The sequence below is a fragment of the Papio anubis genome, chromosome X (assembly GCF_008728515.1).
Source record: "Papio anubis isolate 15944 chromosome X, Panubis1.0, whole genome shotgun sequence".
NCBI classification, from domain to species: domain Eukaryota; kingdom Metazoa; phylum Chordata; class Mammalia; order Primates; family Cercopithecidae; genus Papio; species Papio anubis.
The window spans coordinates 75,270,314-75,292,880 of record NC_044996.1 but is presented as its reverse complement, the minus strand read 5'-3'; the positions used below and the strand labels follow the sequence as shown (position 1 = coordinate 75,292,880).

The 22,567-nt window shown below is 40.0% G+C and overlaps 2 protein-coding genes across 7 annotated transcripts in view; both read left to right on the top strand.

Moving 5' to 3' along the window:
* Window positions 1–14,796, top strand: part of PHKA1 (phosphorylase kinase regulatory subunit alpha 1) — a 131,437-nt gene extending 116,641 nt beyond the window's left edge. For all 4 annotated transcript variants that reach the window (XM_021932565.2, XM_021932563.2, XM_021932566.2 and 1 more), the window contains 4 exons: window positions 753–923; window positions 9,372–9,425; window positions 11,067–11,267; window positions 12,492–14,796. In XM_021932565.2, the coding sequence (XP_021788257.1) occupies window positions 753–923; window positions 9,372–9,425; window positions 11,067–11,267; window positions 12,492–12,665 (600 nt within the window). In that variant the 3' untranslated portion in view covers window positions 12,666–14,796. The remainder of the gene's footprint in view (window positions 1–752; window positions 924–9,371; window positions 9,426–11,066; window positions 11,268–12,491) is intronic.
* Window positions 14,797–20,908: 6,112 nt separating this feature from the next.
* The window catches only part of HDAC8 (histone deacetylase 8), a 249,855-nt gene continuing 248,196 nt past the window's right edge, over window positions 20,909–22,567 (top strand). The window contains exons 1-2 of one of the 3 annotated variants that reach the window (XM_021932853.2): window positions 20,909–21,400; window positions 21,940–21,992. In XM_021932853.2, the coding sequence (XP_021788545.1) occupies window positions 21,176–21,400; window positions 21,940–21,992 (278 nt within the window). In that variant the 5' untranslated portion in view covers window positions 20,909–21,175. The remainder of the gene's footprint in view (window positions 21,401–21,939; window positions 21,993–22,567) is intronic. The other 2 variants (XM_009197812.4, XM_003917883.4) reach the window with 2 other exon arrangements.

Genomic DNA, 22,567 nt, shown 5'->3' with positions numbered 1-22,567 from the left:
CCCGTCTCGGCCTCCCAAAGTGCTGGGATTACAGGCTTGAGCCACCGCGCCCGGCCCTGCTTGCTTTCAATTTAGTTTGCTTTTCTTTCTTAAAATGGAAAGTTTGTTTATTGATTTGAGATATTTATCCTTTCTTTAATACAGGCATTTATAACATAAATTGTTCATTAAGCGCTGTTTTAGCTGCATCCCATAAGTTTTGCTATGTTGTGCTTTTGTTTTCGTTCATTTCATTATTTTTAATTTTGCTAGTGATTTTTTCTTAATGCATTTATTATTTAGAAGTGTGTTGTTTAATTTCCACATATTTGTAAATTTCCTTAATTTCTTTCTGTTACTGACTTCTAATTATGTTGTGATTAGAGAACATACTTTGTATGATTTCTATTTTAAATTTATTATGGCTCATCTTATGGCCCATGAGAGCAACAAACTAAACCAAGGACCAGCTAGAAGTTTAACAGAGATAATCGGGTAAAGAGACAGCTAAGAACGTCCCATATCATCAGTATTTTTATGGCTCTTCTCATGTATCACCAGATTGCTTTCAAAAAGGATTGTACCAACGTACAGCACTGCTAGCTACATATAAGTCTACTAGCTTCACCATAACCTCTTGATCTTTGCTGCTCCACTTAATATTTGGTTTATAATTCTGCAGAGTATGTTTATTGTTCACTCTAAAGTTCAACGACTTTATCATAGAAACAGAGATAACTTTTGATTGATGTTCTTTCCTCTCCTCTTCCAAGTCACCTGGAACCTCTATGACTCCAAGTAGTGGGTCCTTTCCTGGTGCATATGATCAGCAGTCATCTAAAGATAGTCGTCAAGGTCAATGGCAACGCCGAAGAAGGCTGGATGGGGCACTGAATAGAGTCCCAGTTGGATTTTATCAAAAAGTATGGAAAGTTTTGCAGAAGGTGAGCATAATATATTGTTGATGTCTCATTTTTCCCACTTGAAATTCTCAGTCTCCTTGGCAGGGATGACATGACTGTAATATAATCACTGCAATTATGTAAAAGTCATAACTCATATAGACAAAACCAAGAAGAAAACATAAAAATGAAACAGTTGATTTGTTATTGTGGCATTATTAATAATTTAATCTCTTTCTATTATTGTTGCCATAGTCTTGTTTCTAAATTGGATTTTTAAAATCATCACTTCTTGCTTTTGGCCACAGTTGGACATTGTGATACATTTGCTGCTAATCAAATGAATTTGGCACTAAAGAGCTAACTTTCTATGTAGCTATGGAGGGTTGTAAATGTTATTTGTAGCAACGTGCTATTCATAACCAAGTATCAGTAGAGTAAAACAAATGCAGTACTTGGGGAGTTTGTGTTAGGAGCTCTTACCTATATTTTTTCTTGGATGAAAATTACTAAATAAATACAAAGTCATAATGATGGTAATAGTTCAGAGACTCTTTGATGTGACCAACATTTTTTTTTTTTTTTTGAAGGCCTATTTGGCCAAAGAAATTTAAGGGCATGTCACACTATTATGGTGTTGACAGTTTTAGAGGGCCAAGTAGACTATTGTGCTCATGCATAGGTCTCATTCATAGTGTCTTAGGTGCCACTTTCTACATCATTGGCTTTAATAAGGAAGGACCTGAAGTTCACTTCATCCAGGACTTCAAACCCTTGAGTTATGTTTTTTCCCCTCTGGGCACTGATATTCTTCCAAGGACAGAATCAGGTGATCTTTTGGAAAGGTAAAAGTTGATTCCTCAGACTATGGGCTCTGGTAATCTTCCTTTTGAAGAGTACTGAGAACTTGCTTTTTTGCAGCTAACTTCTATAGCACAATGGTGATAAATATAATTTTATCTCTTCAGTTATGCATGGATTATGGCAATGTTCTATGTGCTCATACAGCAAAGAACAAAACAGATAATAATCTTCATTCTCCTTGAGCTTATATTCTACTAGGAAGAAACAAATTATAAATAATAAACTGTAAATAAGCAAAGTATCTAGAATGTTAAAAGACAATAAGTACTATGGAAAAACAAGAGCAGGCTAAGAGTATTTATGGGGGGATGGGATGCTTAACTAGAAAATGTAGTAATGATACATGTCTGATAAATGCATGTCTTGATTTCATTTTCATATTAAGACTTCATATTCAGAGAAAAGCACTTAAAATTTAAATGAAAATATATTATTTTGAATCATTCATAAACCAATATCTCTCATATAGAACATGCAATGTACAGTAATTAAAATTGGCATTTCTGAAAGCATTGTTATAAAGATACTTAGAGTTATACCCAGTGACAGATAGTTTTGTTGAATACTGTAATAAGGAACAACAGCCAGTTCTATAAATGACTTTAAAATTCTAAAAGTATTGGTGTGCTAGGAACGACAAATTTGATTTGTGTGAATACTCTTTAAATTCTGTAAAGGTTTTTTAAAAAATTTTTTTATTATTACTATACTTTAAGTTCTAGGGTACACGAGCACAATGTGCAGGCTCGTTACATAGGTATACATGTGCTATGCTGGCCCACTGCACCCATCAACCCATCATTTACATTAGGTATTTCTCCCAATGCTATCCCTCCCTCCGACCCCCACCCCATGACAGGCCCTGGTGTGTGATGTTCCCTACCCTGTGACCAAGTGTTCTCATTGTTCAGTTCCCACCTATGAGTGAGAACATGTCGTGTTTGGTTTTCTGTCCTTGTGATAGTTTGCTGAGAATGATGGTTTCCAGCTTCATCCATGTCCCTGCAAAGGACATGAACTCATCCTTTTTTTATGGCTGCATACTATTTCATGGTGTATATGTGCCACATTTTCTTAAGCCAGTCTATCATTGATGGACATTTGGGTTGGTTCCAAGTCTTTGCTATTGTGAATAGTGCCACAGTAAACATACGTGTGCATGTGTCTTTATAGTAGCATGATTTATAATACTTTGGGTATATACCCAGTAATGGCATTGCTGGTCAAATGGTATTTCTAGTTCTAGATCCTTAAGGAATCGCCACACTGTCTTCCACAATGATTGAACTAGTTTACTGTCCCACCAACAGTGTAAAAGCGTTCCTATTTCTCCACATCCTCTCCAGCACCAGTTGTTTCCTGACTTTTTAATGATCGCCATTCTAACTGGTGTGAGATGGTATCTGATTGTGGTTTTGATTTGCATTTCTCTGATGACCAGTGATGATGAGCATTTTTTTCATGTGTCTGTTGGCTGCATAAATGTCTTCTTTTGAGAAGTGTCTGTTCATATCCTTTGCCCACTTTTTGATTTTTTTTTTTTCTTGTAAATTTGTTTAAGTTCTTTGTAGATTCTGGATATTAGCCCTTTGTCAGATGGGTAGATTGCAAAAATTTTCTCCCATTCTGTAGGTTGCCTGTTCACTCTGATGGTAGTTTCTTTTGCTGTGCAGAAGCTCTTTAGTTTAATTAGATCTCATTTGTCAATTTTGGCTTTTGTTGCCATTGCTTTTGGTGTTTTAGTCATGAAGTCCTTGACCATGCCTATGTCCTGAATGGTATTGCCTAGGTTTTCTTGTAGAGTTTTTATGGTTTTAGGTCTAACATTTAAGTCTTTAATCCATCTTGAATGAATTTTTGTATAAGATGTAAGGAAGGGATCCAGTTTCAACTTTCTACATATGGCTAGACAGTTTTCTCAGCACCATTTATTAAATAGGGAATCCTTCCCCCATTTCTTGTTTTTGTCAGATTTGTCAAAGATCAGATGGTTATAGGTGTGTGGTGTTATTTCTGAGACCTCTGTTCTGTTCCATAGGTCTATATCTCTGTTTTGGTACCAGTACCATGCTGTTTTGGTTACTGTAGCCTTATAGTATAGTTTGAAGTCAGGTAGCATGATGCCTCCAGCTTTGTTCTTTTTCTTAGGATTGACTTGGCAATGCGGGCTCTTTTTTGGTTCCATACGAACTTCAAAGCAGTTTTTTCCAGTTCTTTGAAGAAAGTCATTGGTAGCTTGATGGGGATGATATTGAATCTATAAATTATCTTGAGCACTATGGCCATTTTCATGATATTGATTCTTCCTATCCATGAGCAGGGAATGTTCTTCCATTTGTTTGTGTCCTCTTTTATTTCACTGAGCAGTGGTTTGTAGTTCTCCTTGAAAGGGTCCTTCACATCCCTTTTATGTTGTATTCCTAGGTATTTTATTCTCTTTGTAGCAATCGAGAATGGGAGTTCACTCATGATTTGGATCTCTGTTTGTCTATTATTAGTGTATAGGAATGCTCGTGATTTTTGCACATTGATTTTGTATCCTGAGATTTTGCTGAAGTTGCTTATCAGCTTAAGGGGATTTTGGGCTGACACAATGGGGTTTTCTAAATATACAATCATGTCATCTGCAAACAGAGACAATTTGACTTCTTCTTTTCCTAACTGAATACCCTTGATTTCTTTCTCTTGCCTGATTGCCCTAGCCAGAACTTCCAACACTATGTTGAATAGGAGTGGTGAGAGAGGGCATCCCAGTCTTGTGCCAGTTTTCAAAGGGAATGTTTCCAGTTTTTGCCCATTCAGTATGATATTGGCTGTGGGTTTCTCAAAAATAGCTCTTATTATTTTGAGATACGTTCCATCAATACCGAATTTATTGAGAGTTTTTAGCATAAAGGGCTGTTGAATTTTGTCAAAGGCCTTTTCTGCATCTATTGAGATAATCATGTGGTTTTTGTCTTTGGTTCTGTTTATATGCTGAATTACATTTATTGATTTGTGTACGTTGAACCAGCCTTGCATCCCAGGGTTGAAGCCCACTTGATCATGGTGGATAAACTTTTCGATGTGCTGTTGGATTCGGTTTGCCAGTATTTTATTGAGGATTTTTGCATCGATGTTCATCAGGGATATTGGTCTAAAATTCTTTTTTTGTTGTTGTGTCTCTGCCAGGCTTTGGTATCAGGAGGATGTTGGCCTCATAAAATGAGTTAGGGAGGATTCCCTCTTTTTCTATTGATTGGAATGGTTTCAGAAGGAATGGTACCAGCTCCTCTTTATACCTCTGGTAGAATTTGGCTGTGAATCCATCTGGTCCTGGACTTTTTTTTGGTTGGCAGGCTATTAATTATTGCCTCAATTTCAGAGCCTGTTATTGGTCTATTCAGAGATTCAATTTCTTCCTGGTTTCGTCTTGGGAGGGTGTATATGTCCAGGAATTTATCCATTTCTTCTAGATTTTCTACTTTATTTGCACAGAGATGTTCGTAGTATTCTCTGATGGTATTTTGTATTTCTGTGGGATTGGTGGTGATATCTCCTTTATCATTTTTTATTGTGTCTATTTGATTCTTCTCTCTTTTCTTCTTTATTAGTCTTGGTAGTGGTCTATCAATTTTGTTGATCTTTGCAAAAAAACAACTGTTGGATTAGTTGATCTTTTGAAGGGTTTTTTGTGTCTCTATCTCCTTCAGTTCTGCTTTGATCTTAGTTATTTTTTGTCTTCTGCTAGCTTTTGAATGTGTTTGCTCTTGCTTCTCTAGTTCTTTTAATTGTGATGTTTCAGTGTCAATTTTACATCTTTCCTGCTTTCTCTTGTGGGCATTTAGTGCTATAAATTTCCCTCTACACACTGCTTTAAGTGTGTCCCAGAGATTCTGGTACTTTGTGTCTTTGTTCCCATTGGTTCCAAACAGCATCTTTCTTTCTGCCTTTATTTTGTTATTTACCTAGTAGTCATTCAGGAGCAGGTTGTTCAGTTTCCATGTATTTGTGCCATTTTGACTGAGTTTCTTAATCCTGAGTTCTAATTTGATTGCACTGTGTTCTGAGAGAGAGTTTGTTGTGATTTCTGTTCTTTTACATTTGCTGAGAAGTGCTTTACTTCCAACTATGTGGTCAGTTTTGGAATAAGTGTGATGTGGTGCTGAGAAGAATGTATATTCTGTTGGTTTAGGGTGGAGAGTTCTGTAGATGTCTATTAGGTCTGCTTGGTACAGAGCTGAGTTTAAGTCCTGGATATCCTTGTTAACCTTCTGTCTCATTGATGTGTCTAATATTGACAGTGGGATGTTAAAGTCTCCCATTATTGTGTGGGAGTCTGAGTCTCTTTGTAGGTCTCTAAGGACTTGCTTTATGAATCTGGGTGCTCCTGTATTGGGTGCATATATATTAAGGATAGTTAGCTCTTCTTGTTGAATTGATCCCTTTACCATTATGCAATGGCCTTCTTTGTCTCTTTTGATCTTTGGTGGTTTAAAGTCCGTTTCATCAGAGACTAGGATTGCAACCCCTGCTTTTTTTTTTGCTTTCCGTTTGCTTGACAGATCTTTTTCCATCCCTTTATTTTGAGCCTATGTGTGTCCCTGCACGTGAGATGGGTCTCCTGAATACAGCACACTGATGGGTCTTGACTCTTTATCCCATTTGCCAGTCTGTGTCTTTTAATTGGAGCATTTAGCCCATTTACATTAAGGTTAATATTGTTATGTGTGAATTTGATCCTGTCATTATGATGTTAGCTAGCTATTTTGCTTGTTAGTTGATGCCGTTTCTTCCTAGCATTGATAGTCTTTACAATTTGGCATATTTTTGCAGTGACTGGTACTGGTTGTTCCTTTCCATGTTTATTGCTTTCTTCAGGAGCTCTTGTAAGGCAGGCCTGGTGGTGACAAAATCTGTCCGCATTTGTTTGTCTGTAAAGGATTTTATTTCTCCTTCACTTATGAAGCTTAGTTTGGCTGGATATGAAATTCTGGGTTGAAATTTATTTTCTTTAAGAATGTTGAATATTGGCCCCCACTCTCTTCTCACTAGTAGAGTTTCTGCTGAGACATCCGCTGTTAGTCTGGTGGGCTTCCCTTTGTGGGTAACCCAACCTTTCTCTCTGGCTGCCCTTAACATTTTTTCCTTCGTTTCAACCTTGGTGAATCTGACAATTATGTGTCTTGGTGTTGCTCTTTTTGAGAAGTATCTTTCTGGTGTTCTCTGTATTTCCTGAATTTGAATGTTGGCCTGCCTTGCTAGGTTGGGGAAGTTCTCCTGGATAATATCCTTAAGAGTGTTTTCCAACTTGGTTCCATTCTCCCTGTCACTTTCAGGTACTGAAGCCTACTTCTGTCAGCTCTTCAGAGTCATTCTCCATCCATCTTTGTTCCGTTGCTGGCGAGGAGCTGCAATCCTTTGGAGGAGAAGAAGCGCTCTGGTTTTTAGAATTTTCAGCTTTTCTGCTCTGGTTTCTCCCCATCTTTGTGGTTTTATCTACCTTTTGGTCTTTGATGTTGGTGACCTACAGATGGAGTTTTGTTGTGGATGTCCTTTCTGTTGATGTTGATGCTATTCCTTTCTGTTTGTTAGTTTTCCTTCTAACAGTCAGGTCCCTCAGCTGCAGGTCTGTTGGAGTTTGCAGGAGGTCCACTCCAGACCCTGTTTGGCTGGTTATCATCAGCAGAGGCTGCAGAGCAGCAAATACTGCTGCCTGATCCTTCCTCTGGAAGCTTCGTCTCAGGCGCACCTGCCTATATCAGGTGTCATTCAACCCCCTACTAGGAGATGTCTCCCAGTTAGGCTACCTGGGAGGGTCAGGGACCCACTTGAGGAGGCAGTCTGTCCTTTCTCAGAGCTCAAACACCATGCTGGGAGAACCACCGCTCTCTTGAGAGCTGTCAGACGGGGACTTTCAAGTCTGCAGAAGCTGTCTGCTGCCTTTTGTTCAGCTATGCCCTGCCCCAGGAGGTGGAATGTACAGAGGCAACAGGCCTTGCTGAGCTGAGGTGGGCTCCACCCAGTTCCAGCTTCTCTGGCAGCTTCGTTTACCTACTCACGCCTCAGCAATGGTGGACGCCCCTTCCCCAGCCAGGCTGCCGCCTTACAGTTCGATCTCAGACTGCCGGGATAGCCGTGAGCAAGGCTCGGTGGGCATGAGACCTGCCGAACCAGGCACGGGATATAATCTCCTGGTGTGCCATTTGCTAAGACCATTGGAAAAGCACAGTATTTGGGTGGGAATATCTCGATTTTTCCAGGTACAGTCTGTCACGGCTTCCCTTGGCTAGGAAAGGGAAATCCCACAACCCCTTGTGCTTCCCGGGTGAGGCGATGCCCCACCCTGTTTTGGCACTCCCTCTGTGGACTGCACCCAATGTCCAACCAGTCCCAATGAGATGAACCAGATACCTCAGTTGGAAATGCAGAAATCACCCATCTTCTGTGTTGATCACGCTGGGAGCTGCAGACCAGAGCTGTTCCTATTTGGCCATCTTGGAATGGAGACCCAAGGTTTTTAATAAACATCCTTTTTATTAATCATAACATGGCAAAATGCGTACTTGCCATTTCTGAAAAGTGATCCAAACTCTACATTCACAGATGAAAAATTCTTATAGAATGTTGTGATAAGCATACATGTTGGGTTAAACAAATTTCATAGCTGTCGGAGTGCCATGAAATTAATACTTGCATTTTGGACTGCTGTAGTTTATACTTTTTGTATGTTTCAAGTCAGGTGTGTACCATTTGTACTGAGAACACCACAAAATGAATTACCTAAAATCCCTTGATTTTAATATGTGTTTTGGTTTATTAACAAATTATAGTAATTTCTTACACATTTTTCGAAATTAATTGTACAAGAATACATATATCTGCTTATGGATGCAACGTGTAAATAAAATTTTTGCTCACCAAACCCTATCGCAAGGACAGAAAACCAAACACCACATGTTCTCACTCATAGGTGGGAATTGAACAATGAGAACACTTAGACACAGGGTGGGGAACATCACACGCTAGGACCTGTCGTGGGGTGGGGAGAGGGGGGAGGGAGAGCCTTATGAGCTATACCTAATGTAAATGACGAGTTAACGGGTGCAGCACACCAAAATGGCACATGTATACATATGTAACCAACCTGTGTGTTGTGCACATGTACCCTAGAACTTAAAGTATAATAATAAAAAAAAAATACAAGGATTAAAAAAAAAAACTTCTGCTCACTAAAAAATAAGTAAATAAATAAATGCATGTCTTGAGTTTTTTCCTATGGCCTAAAAATTTTTTCAAAGGCCTGGTTGTGATGGTCCTGGGACCGAGTATGATATCTTTCTACATAGTCTCTGAATATTTGGGACTAGTCTATCCCAAAAGATGGAACTTTCCTACCCATTCCATTTCCCTAAGTGGAGGATGAACCTTAGGTCTCCTATAGTCCAATCCTGCATCTCGGCACTTAGGAATCACAACCCATGTCAAGGGTGCTTGGACTGCAGAGCCCTTTGCTGGCCTGTGATTACTCAGCATATACCACATGAAGCACACTTAGAAATACAGTGTCTCCTTACAGCCTCCATGTTGTTAGTCTATCCTTGATGATATGGTTTTTGGTGACATGGTTTATTTTCTGTTTTGCAGTGTCACGGACTTTCTGTGGAAGGGTTTGTCCTTCCTTCTTCTACCACTAGAGAGGTAAGAGTCTCTGTCATGCACATTTATGTGACTGATAACTTTTCTGGCTAAAGTATCCCAGTGATCACTTACTTTTCAAAGTGACAGATCTATGCTTTTATAAATCAACTGAACATGAAATGCATTTGAAGAAAAGAGAATTTTTTAATTGAAAGATAATATTATAGAATAATTATGGATTACTTTATATGAAGACAAATTCTTTTAATGGTTGTTTAAGTTAGGCTGGCTTATGTGAGTGTTGTGAGGGTTACATAAGGCAGAGGGATAGAAATCTAACAATGCATGACTTCTCATGTGCCCCGTCCTTCACATTGCCACCTTTCTCTAGTAGGATGTTTGTAGACCATTAGAACATAAACCAGTGGTTGTTAGCTACAACTATATGTTGGGGTAACCTGGGTTCCAATTTCCAATTTAGTGGATTAGAATCTCCAGGGATGGGACGTGAGCATAGCATCTGTATTTTTTTAATCTGTAGAATGATTCTGATATATAACCATGGTTGAAAAACATTACCATGAACCACAAACACAGATTATCAGATGCTTTTATATTTTCCTTTTTGTCCAAAATTATAAAAACTAGCTTTTACACAGATTCAACAAAGGAGCTAGTGTTAGCATGATAGAAGTAGTAAGATTCAATAGTAGAAAGTTCTCAAAAATGCTGGGGTTGTTGCAGATAGGATCTTGGGGGAAAGGTACAGAAAGCTAATGCTATGCTTCAGGGCTTCACTATTGCTTACAGGCCTTTTCTCTAATCAAGAATGCCATGTCCCCCATTTGTCTTTTCTCTACATTTAAGCAAGAGTGAAATGTTCATATAATTAATAATACATACCTGAATAGTACCTTTAAGAGTCTCCAAACATTATTTTTACATTTTTAAATTTGGTCTTAAACACCATTATGTAAAATAGGCAAAGAAGGAATTATGATTCCTAATTTATGGATAAGGAAACAAATTTAGAGATTAATTGTCTAAGGTTGTATAACTAGTAACTAACAAAGATAAGACTTGAACCCAAGTCTTTATACCACAAATCTACATTGCCTCCCTAGAGGATATGCTCAACACAAGTTTATCAAAACATACTTCTCAATCCCCTTCACCCCCAAATAACTTTACATTTCTTAATGCCCTTTTTAATCTAATAGTATACGATGTTTTACATAATTCCAATTTTTATGTATTATACATACAATTTTAAGTTTTACCCAAGTTTTTCCTTTATTTACAGTCATCAGATTTTAATAAACAGTCATGTAAAAACGCATGAAGTTGCTATGCCATGATATGCCATTCCCATGTTTAGGTTACCTCTAGTTTTACACTTGTGACTAAAGCTACTATAAGTACTTTTCTATATGGAGCTTTCATTCCTCTTTTGAATTACTATCTTAGGATGAACTCTCAGAAATAGGATTATGGGTTAGAGGGCATGGACACTCATGGCTCTTGTTATGCATTGCCAGATTGCCTTCCAAAAAGATTGAACCAGTTTACTTATTCAGTTATTTTGAAGGGGGCTGAATCGATGCTCATGGCTACAGTGTTTTTACTGCCTTTCAGAGCAGGTAATTGATGTCTCCTGGATGATGGACTCTTAGGAAGTGATTTTCTTTTTCTCTATCACAGATGACTCCAGGTGAGATTAAATTCTCTGTTCATGTGGAGTCTGTCCTGAATCGTGTACCTCAGCCAGAGTACCGCCAGCTGTTGGTTGAAGCCATCCTTGTCCTTACCATGCTGGCAGATATTGAAATTCATAGCATCGGAAGCATCATTGCTGTGGAAAAGATAGTGCATATTGCCAATGACTTGTTCCTTCAAGAACAGGTAGGCAAACCTGTTGTTTTCTCAATAGAGAAATGTTTTTACTCTAACCTTATAACATTCAGAGGTCTTTGAGGAGCCGTGGTCACTTTCTTGTGCCCTCCTCCTCATACTTCTTTTCTGGGCCTCGTTTGTAGCAGCTCTGAGCTCTGTTTGCAAAAGAAGTAGACAGCAGGAAGACCTCTGTCTTTCACCATGTGTTATGTGGTTTGTGTTAGAGGGTAAAGTTGCCTGGAACTCAGGAGGCTTTATGCTTTTCCCTGAAAGGCCTTGAAGCATACCATTAGCATCATATTTCAAATTTCTGATCACAATGCTTTTTGTAGCTTTAAGGACCTAATAAGAGACTATTGGATGGCATATCCTTTCTGAACTATTAAGGAAAAGAGATTTGGTTTTGGTTTTGCTTTGCTTTTGCTTTTGCTACTCACCTATAGGAAAATAAGAAAGTGAAATTTTTATTTCTACATTTTTCTTATTTTCTTAATAAATCTTCTTCCAGGAAATTATCCACATTCAAAAACACAAACTATTGAAAGTGTCCCAAATGTTGCCTGTATTCACAGGGCACATAAGTGAAGGACAGGTACTGTTGGCAATAAGAAAATTTTCAAAACTTGTAATCGGTGTTTTCATTCTGTTAGCCCTTGGGAGGAAATGCAAAAGAAAAGTATCCAGGTTTTTCCAGGACAATTCTAATATTAAATATTCTGGATTGCTGTCAGTCTATGTATCTAAAAATGTGTTCCCTTTTAGGCATAGACCTCTAGCCTCAGAAAACTTAGTCTATTTGGATTAAGTCGTCTTAGAAAGAAATCACGATCAAATGCAGCATAAAAGAATACAAGCTGAAATTAGTAGTACTAGAAGGAGTCAGACCGAAACTCCACTAGGGTGATTTGTGTTGACATTTGTCTATTAATAGGTATGACTCAATAGATTAATGATTATATTTAACTTTTAGAAATTGATCATAATGGGGAAAATTCTAAACAATTATTAATTTTTAAATAATTTGCATGATTTGGGGACCTAGTGAAAAATGCCTGTATACAAACTCATATTCACCCTTTCGTCCATAATCCTATTTCTTCTTGGATAAACAGCCTAGGGCCCAACTAATTGGTGTTGGGGAGGAGGTCTGAATTATACTGATCAGGACTTTACTTAGTAGGATTAGTAATTTTTCCTTTCACCTGTGTTCTTCTACCCTTACAAACCAAACAGAAAACCCTCGGCGCAGATGATATCATGTTGGCAAAGGATCCCGCATCTGGCATCTGTACTCTTCTGTATGACAGTGCACCCAGTGGCAGGTTTGGCACCATGACCTACCTCTCCAAGGCAGCCGCCACCTACGTGCAGGAGTTCCTGCCCCACAGCATCTGTGCCATGCAATGAGGGCTTTAGTTCCTGGCTTCTGGGAGCCTTTTGACAGTTGGTCCCTGCCTCGGTTGATTGTGCATGGAACTAAAGTGTTATTGCCTAATCACTCTGACCCTGCCCCTTTCTGTCCCATCCTTCCCAAGAAGAGAGAACTTCTTCGATAAACTAACTACTTTAGAAGAAGTGAACACTTACCTGGAGGCTCACCTTGCAGAACCAGTGACAATCTTATGAGTATAATGAACACTCAACCAGGCCTGTCATGACTGGCTTTATTTCTTTCATCATCCATAAAAGTTTGCATGTGTTTTTATTCTCTAGATCTGTTACCAACATAGTTTTCTAACTCCTGTTTGGGGAGCAAGTGTTAATAATAACTTATTCCTAAAGCTTGGTTTTTCTTATTTGTGATTTTATTGTGTATATGAGTGGTGGATACTTTGGGACATTATTTCAAATGAATAACTCTAAATTGTTAAGTATTTATGTTTCTATAAATTAGAATTATCTATTCTAAGTGCCTTTTCTTAGGAAAAGAGAGTACTGGATCATAGTTTTCTTCCTTACTTACAGGTTGCCTCACACTGAGTGATAAAATTGTTTCTGTGTAGAATCATTGTCTCTACTGTTGCCCTGTCTGTGTCTGCACATATAATGCCTCTCTCGCTTTGGTGAAATATCCAAAAATGCAAGTGCAGCGTGCATATTTAAGAATTTCTGAACTAACACTTGAAATCACATTTTATAAAGGTTGTTGGTACTCAGAGATGTATTTGCAGCAGAAAATGCAGAATAACCCAGAGAAATGGAGCCCTGAGCCCAACTCCAGAGAGGAAGGGAAAGAAGAAAAGATGCCTAGACAATGTCTTATATATAGGGGAAGAGAGAGGGAATCAGAGGTGGCTTAGTTCCCTGAAGACAGCCTTATATGCCTAATCCCTGCCTTTGAAAAATGGGCCAATACACAACACAGACAATAATTTGAAGCCTCTGTCTTGAGCAAAGATAAATTCAGCAGTCCAGTCTATAGCTGCTCTACTTAGCATTCTTTTCATGTGCTCTTGGTCTCTGTCTCACTTACCTACTTTCTACCACATCCAACTCAACTCCCTGACACCCCACCCCCCATCTATTCTTAAACTTTTTCATATATATCTTCACTTCCTAATTCTAGTGTACATATCCTTGTATACATGGTATCTGTGGGCATATGTCTGTTTCTTATAAAGACACATATTTGTGCATGTGTGTATGTGTGTGTGTGTAAGCATACATGGGAATTTTTATGAATGTAAGCAGTTTTGATGTGTCTGTATGTCAATCTGTATCTACATTTGATGGACTGAGTAAGAATGTTGCATGTGAGAGAGGGGGTGTAACTGTGGACTCAGATCGACACACACAGGTTGGTGGAAGAATAGCTTTAGTCTTCTTCCTTGGTCCCATGTGTAGGTAACCTTGCTTGACAAATCTTTCTCCTAACTTTCCTTCTTCTGAATTGTGCATAGAGACTCTGCTAACTTCCCTGTTTGCACTCAGATAACTTCCTACTTCAACCCCCTCCTTTATCTTGGATTTCTAAGGTTTTTCCCCAATAATGGGAATGGTGAGGGTGGGGATGAGAGACTTTCTAAACAATTTTTGCAGAACCAGTGACAATCTTATGAATACAATGAATAAGTAAGTATATAGTAGGGTGATAGAATACAGATAGTAGAAACAAAGAGAGTACAGCCAACCTTTTCAGCACTTCTCTCAGCAAATGGAAACACACAGGAAGTAGCTTTCTGACTACATTATTTTCTGGTCACTTTTAAAGAAACTTTACAACCTGTTTTGAAACTATTTGTCTTTTCACTGGCTGTAAGTGTACCCCAATCTCAGGGAGTATATCTGGAGTGCCCCAGGCAAAAGATCCACTCATTCGCCTGAACTGACTCGAAGGGCTGCATTTCTCTGAGTTTACGAAATTGTGTCATTATGGTCCCCATACAGTGGTATTTAACTTTTAAAGCAACTTTTAAGAAAACTCTACTTGTATTTTGTTCATTTTAAGTGTGTGGTACTAAAAAGACATGTTAGACTTTTTCAAAAAGCACTTATGTTTTGAAAATAGAATAAATAATAAGAATTTCCAATTAAATCATGTCTGGTGCCAATGTGTAAAACTTTACATGTGTTTTTGTGATTGGAGTTTATTTCATGGCTTTATTCTACATACTCTGCTTAATTATACAGTACAGTCAAAGCTCATTCATTGGTTTGAAGTAGAATAATATTAATATATAGTACATATATAGTATATAATACATTTATAATATGTTAGATAATATATGTAAAGAAATGCAGTTTAATCATTCAAATACATACCCACTCAAACAAGGCTTACTAAATTCAAGCGGGCTTATTGACATCTATAGGGAACATTTTCTTTTCTTTTCTTTTCTGTTTTTAAGACAGAGTCTTGCTCTGTCGCCCAGGCTGGAGTGCAGTGGGTTGATCTTGGCTCACTGCAACCGCTGCCTCCCGGATTCAAGCAATTCTCCTGTCTCAGCCTTCCGAGTAGCTGGGATCACAGGCATGTGCCACCACGCCCAGCTCATTTTTTTTGTATTTTTAGTAGAGACGGGGTTTCACCATGTTGGCCAGGCTGGTCTCGAACTCTTGACCTCAGGTGATCCACCTGCCTCAGCCTCCCAAAGTGTTGGGATTACACTTGTGACCCACCGCACCTGGCCTGTAGGGAACATTTTCTGATGAATGAATAAAACAGATTTTTACTCAGCATTTCAATTGTGTACAAATGGTGCTTCTTCCCTAATGAAGGGTATTTTAAAACAACTTGTTTTTCTAAATATTAAAAATATTTGGCAGAATCTTGTTTATGCTATTTGTTAGCCTTTTCTATAACAGGATTTATTCAGCAAGGATGAACATTGTCTCCACAGTTCCATCCTGGTTAATGAAATTTTACTACATTCTGGGAATCTTACACAACTGGTGGGGCAAAAGTCATTCTTCACCACAGCTGGCAAAACCTCTGCCATTCCTTTTTCTGTTTACCAAGTACCTAGTATCTGCACTAATGCAGCAGAGATTAAGATAGTATTTTCCACATTTGGTCTTCATTTCCTTTTTAACTTGAGTAACCTCAGGTGTTGGTTTGTCCAGGACAGCCCCCATTTATGCCTGTCTTACTGGCATAATCATCAATAACACTGTGTCACTCTCAAAAAATGTCTCAGTTTGAAAGATATGGTCACCCCTATATTTAGTTGATGTGTGATTTCTTTTAAGGCTAAGCCAAAAAACCAAGAACTTATTCTCAAACCACTAGTAGTACTTGTGCAGTAGTGGTATGGGGGTAAGGATGACAGCGGGGGGGAAACTCCCTTCGCCACCGAATATAGAATTATTTGGCATAATGGCTCTTAAATAACCAATATTTGAGCACATACCAAATGCCATTGTTATATAGGCACTTAGCATGAGCCATTTTATCTTCACAATTGCCATGTAAGATAGATACTGCCATCTCCATCTTACAAGTAAGTGAACTGAGGCACTGAGGGTTTAAGTAAATTGCCCCAAATCAATCATCTAATAAGTAATAGAGCTGGAATTTGAACCCATGCAGTCTGACTCCAGAGTTCACGTTCTCAACAACTACACGCTCCAAGGAAAATGACATTAAGGGAGTGGTGTGAAAACAAGGGTCAGTTGAAGACAGTTGAAGTGTCACTGGACAGATAGTGAAATGAGCAGAGAAGACTGCTCATTCACTGAAGGGCGGTGCCCTTGTAATTTGTTTGCCTCCCCTTCTGGGGAAAGGCAGGGGAAAGCACCAAAAGAAATGGCACAGCCCAACCCGAACTTACCGGTTCAAATGTTAGCTTTAGCAATAATGATTGAGGAAAGTGAGTCAAGTAACTTGCCCAGTCAAGTAACTTCACCCTAGCAAGCTTTGAAGGCAAGATTGAACCCATTCTCTTCTGATTCACAAGTCCCAACCCGCGTACATTGAGGCGATATCTTCCCAATTAAGAATTGTTTCACCCCAGAGCATTCTCAGCCGAGATCGGAGACCATTCAGCATCAAATCTCGCCTTCTGTCAAAACTCACAAAATATGGCGGCGCTGCGTCCCAGTTACTTGAGACGCCGGAACTCGCGGACGGCCACGTTTGGCGACAGAGCTGCAGACTCCGTCTTCAAAAAAGAAACCATATGGCTACTAATGCGGGAAAATTATGTGAGGGAACTGTGGCAGGATTTGTGCTTTCTTTTTTTGAGACGGAGTCTTCTATCAGCTGGAGTGTGGCTGGATCTCAGCTCACTGCAGCTCCACCTCCTGGTTCATGCCATTTGCCTCCCTCACTCCTGGTAGCCACCTGCCAGGCTCTGCCACCTCCCAGTTTTGTATTTTTTAGTAGACGGGCTCACCTGCCAGATAAGTCTCTCACTTCCGACCTCTGATCCACCTGCCTCTGCCCAAGCTGGGATTACAGGCTTGAGCTCGTCACAGCCTCGCCGGATTTGTTTCTAATCATGAGCAAGCTGCCGAGCCTTGAGATTAGCTGTGAGGAATAGGGTTGCCATCCCAGAGCACAGTAACAATTTATCTTTTCTCTCCATAGCTTGAACCATCTCGCCATACAGGGTAATTTGGATATGTTTCCAGCTATTGAGAACCATTCAGCCGTTTGTTACTAGATCAGAAAGGACACATGAAACAAGACCTTTTCATGTTGTCCAGAATTTAGGGTGTCAATTGGCCAGTCTATCTCCTGCCCTCTTTCCGCTGCCTATCCCTGAAGGCCCAGGACAAGTCCCATTTCTCTTTATGTTGCCAGTCATCATTATCTCACCTTTCAGTCAAGTCCTCTAGCTTCTCCTGTCTATAAACATGTGCAGTTTTCTCTTTAAAAAATTTCCGGGCTCTGACGTCCCCTCAGGCTGTTAGACTAACTCCTTCCTTTCACAATCACAGTTTTTCAAAGAGGAAGCTACATTTAACTGTTTGCTTCACTTCTTAACCCCCCACAATCTGGCTTTCTCCCCTGCCTCCATAGGGCACCAGTGAGTTTCTAATGGCCAAAAGGGGTCTTTGACCATTCCTTGTCTTCTTTCTGACATCTTTTTCTCCTCTCAACCCTTATACACAGGCATTTCCAAAAATGACACTCTTCTTCCTAGTTCAGAGGTCCTCACCAGGATGTAGGGTAGGTTTTGTGACATGATCTGATTTACTTATTTTTGGAGGCTCACTCTGCTGGCTGCAAAGATAATGGATTGTAGGGCAGCAAGAATGGAAGCAAAGCCCAGGTAGATACTGCAGAAAGTTCAAGTGAGAGATAATAGTATCCACACTATAGTGGTGGAAGTACAGACTGAGAGAAGTGAATGTGTCTAAGGCACGTCTTTGACGTAGAACCGATGGAAATTGCTGATGGACTGGATCTGCAGGTGAAGGAAAGGAAGAAACCCAAATAACTCCCAGGTTTCTGACTTAGGCAACTGAATAGATGTTGGTATCTTTACTGAGCTATGAAAGATAGAAAAGGAGTGGAAAGAACTTGGATGGGGAAATTGGGAGCTTGGTTTTGAAAATGTTGGATATGACTATTAGGCATCCCAGTGGAGAAAGCCACATCCCTTGGCTATATCAGCCACTCTTATGACTTCAACTTTCTCCTCTTTATATGGAAAATGTGTGTGTGTGTGTGTGTGTGTGTGTGTGTGTGTCACTGCAATCGTTTAACCCATTAATTTCTGAAACTTTTCAGCACTTTTAAAATCAGAATCCATGTCCATTCTGTCCTACTGTATGAGTTCTTCCTCCTGATTGCCCTCTTTCTTATATTGCTACCTCTAGCCTTCTCCTTACCCAGAGTTTACATTTAAGAGTTTTCAGCAACCCTTTTCCATCTTCCTCCCTCTCACCAATATCCAAGTAATAAAGAAGTCCTGTTGAACCTATCCTGTACATTATTTCTCCTTTGTTCCCATTGCCCCCACCCTAGTTTTAAATCATTATCACTTCTTATTTGGACCATTGTGGCACTCTAACTGCCCCTAGCCTTTTAATGACTAATCTTTCCTACACACTGCTACTATAGAAATCTTTTTTCCTTACTATTTCTGTCTAAATGTGTTTTCTCATTTCCCACAGAATGTAGTCTATTCTCTTTAGCCTGGTATTCAATGTTCTTCATGATCTGGCCCTTTTAGCTAAACTCGACTATAATTTTTCTCTTTTGTGTTTTTGTTTATGCTGTTCATTCTAGTCAGCATGCCTTCTCCTGGCTCCTATCAAGCAAAATCTTACCCACCTTCTAAGACCCTCTCAAATGCCACCAAGGTGAATTCTAGTTACCATTTATTAAATACCAGTTATTTAGTACTTAATACTTATTTATTAAGTAGTCTAAGCACCCTACATTCATTGTCTGACTCTGCATTGCCTTTGGTTTCTTGTGTATTTGCCCCATCTTCTGTATAAGAATGCAAATTCCCTGAGAGCAGAGATCACATTATAATTTATCTTTGAATCCTCAACTGTACTGTACACTTAATATCAGATAAATGTTTGATGAATGAACAACTGCAGACCTTTTAACTAGTTGCTATGGGAAGATATAAATAAAAGAAACATAAGATCTTACATTCTGGTTACAGAGCACATCACCAGAACACCCCCAAGATTTTCAGAATAAGTATTGAAGGGATACAAAATGGAGGGCGAACAAAGTTATATCATAACACAAAGTCATCCTGGAGGAATCAAGTTTATATAATAACGGGAATGTAAAATGGCTTCAGTGTCAGACTGACCTAATTTTGAATTCCTGCTTATCTGCTTGTTATTTTGTTTTTTTAATTTTTTTTTAGAGACGGAGTCTCGCTCTGTCGCCCAGGCTGGAGTGCAGTGGCCGGATCTCAGCTCACTGCAAGCTCCGCCTCCCGGGTTTACGCCATTCTCCTGCCTCAGCCTCCCAAGTAGCTGGGACTACAGGCGCCGCCACCTCGCCCGGCTAGTTTTTTGTATTTTTACTAGAGACGGGGTTTCACCATGTTAGCCAGGATGGTCTCGATCTCCTGACCTCGTGATCCGCCTGTCTCGGCCTCCCAAAGTGCTGGGATTACAGGCTTGAGCCACCGCACCCGGCCTTATCTGCTTGTTAAGTATGTGATTTTGAACAGTTGTTTCTCTCTCTAAACTGCATCTGTAAAATGGGTGTACTGCAACCTCCTTTATAGGACTGTTGCAAGGATGAAATGAGATAATATATCCAATGTGCATGTCACAATCTTCAATAAATGTTTAAAGTCTAAAAAGCAAGCCAGATTTTAAATATAGTAAGGATATTGGGTTGTCCCAGTGGTGTTAGTAAGTCAGTTTAGGTTGCCACGAGAATTGAGGGCCTGAGCACTGGCCACCTTGTTTCGGATCATAGCGGCCTCCAGGAACCTCCAAATGCTGATGGTAATTCTAAAACCACCTCAGATGGTCTTAAACTGGACCCTCACACCAAATCTAAAATATTTCCCTAAGCTGCAGAAACAAAAGGAGGTAGAAGGAGAAGAGCTGCAGTTGCCAAACACCACTGCTTGCAACCTTCCTACCACATTAATGTTCAAGGAGTTACATTTGACATCATTGCTCGATTGGAATCTACCAAGCAATTTCCACTGCACCAGCCAGTCTCTTGGGAAGGTGCTATCAGATTTGCCAGAGTAAATTATTGAGATTGTCAACTTTCATGTGGACATGGATAGTTAATGATGAAAAGAAATGAACTACAAAATTGCATCACAGAATTTACTGTGTAAACTTTTCAAACCATTTGTGCCATTAAATAGCGCCCCCACCAAAAAATAAAAATAAAAAAAAAGCCTATCCTTAGGATAGGCAGCTGATGTAACTGGATGGTGGGGGCTCTAGGTGGCCACATTCTATCTGTGTTTATATGGTTAAATGGATGAAATAGATGTGTTTGCAGATTGAAACAATTCATAAAGAGTTCAGGCTACTTTTTTTTTTTTTTTTTTGAGACAGAGTCTTGCACTGTTGCCCAGACTGGAGTGCAGTGGCTCGATCTCGGCTCACTGCAAGCTCCGCCTCCTGGGTTCACGCCATTCTCCTGCCTCAGCCTCCCTTTTTTTTTTTTTTTTTTTGGTCTTAGCGCTAAAACTCAAAATCGCGGTTATTTTGGTGGTTAGCCCGGACTCTTCCGTTGCTCAAACCTCTGGAAACTACATCTCCCAGCATGCTGTGAAACTGGTCTGACTTCATCTCAAATGGCCCCGTAGGGCAACAAGGATGGTTAGTTTTGACCCTATTTATTTGTGCCATAAAACAATCGATCCTAATTGACAGCTATTTGGACTTTTACATCTGCCAAACCCTTTTTCTTGAACTGTGGTCGCTAAATGAGGGGAGTCTGGTCTGGGAAGTCCCATCTATTCCTTCAACAGGATGGGGAGTGGGGATAGTGTCTCCGGCGATCTCAAGAATAGGAGGGAATGTTGACCAGGGAGCACCGCTGCGGCCGATCAGAGGAGCAGGAACTGGAGCCCTGGCCGAGTCCGAAAAAAGCCAGATCTGGAAGGTGCCTGCGGAACGGTTTTAAGTGGAAGATGGAGGAGCCGGAGGAACCGGCGGACAGTGGGCAGTCGCTGATCCCGGTTTATATCTATAGTCCCGAGTATGTCAGTATGTGTGACTCCCTGGCCAAGATCCCCAAACGGGTAAGAGAAGTCGGGATGAAAGACCATGGGCTTTTGTGGTGGGGGTGGGGGCAGTGGACGAAAGAACGTTAGGAAGCGGAGAGGACACCGGGCTGGGGGAAATCTTCAGAAATTTCGACTAGCTGTATCAGATACCTAAAGCTGTATCAGAAGGAAGTGTTCTCACATTGTTTCTGAGACCGCAGCATGTCTCTGCGGGACGCCCAACGGACAGGTAGGAGTGGGGGAGGGGGTACGGAGGCGGGGAGAGGACGCAGTTTCCACTCCTAGGGGACCACTGAAGTCGTGGGAAAACAAGCTGCAGGGGGAAAGTGTTCCATCACCTACCTAAGGCCTGGTAGCTTTCACCTTAGAGATTTTGATACTTTGTATCTGTATTGTCTAAAGTGTATTGTAACTGTTAACAGAAGGGAAGCCAGTTGAAACAAAGTTAATCCGTTCCTTTGTTCAGGATAATGAGATTGACGGGGATTTTGCTGAATTAAACTTTTAAGACTATTTCTGCTTTTTTTTTTTTTTCCCCCCGCTGATGTTTTTAGGCCAGTATGGTACATTCTTTGATTGAAGCATATGCACTGCATAAGCAAATGAGGTAAGTTGTCTTTCTTGAACGTAGCCCTGAAGCTAGGTGTTCCTAGCCTTAATATCCTGCTTCACAGTGGAGCAAGGAAGAGAACGGTCTCTTGAAAAAATTATTTTAGCTTTCTGTGAGAGTATTCACAGTCTTTGTAATCTGCCTGTAATCCCAAGAAAGCTCTTGAAGAATTAAGAAAACTTGGGGGGCCAGGAGCATGGCTCATGCCTGTAATCCCAGCATTTTGGGAGGCCTAGGTGGCTGGATCGCCTGAGGTCAGTAGTTTGAGACCAGCCTGCCCAACATGGCAAAACCCCGTCTCTACTAAAAATACAAAAAAATTAGCCGGGTGTGATAGCAGGCGCCTGTAGTCCCAGCTACTCGGGAGGCTGAGGCAGGAGAATCGCTTGAACCCGGGAGGTGGAGGTTGCAGTGAGCAGAGATTACACCATTGCACTCCAGCCTGGGCAACAAGAGTGAAACTCTGTCTCAAAAAAAAAAAAAAAAAAAAAAAAGAGAGAGAGAGAGAGAGAAAAGAGAACTTGGGACAGGGGGGTGGAAAGTGCAGGAAGCAGTTAAGGTTCATTAGAAAT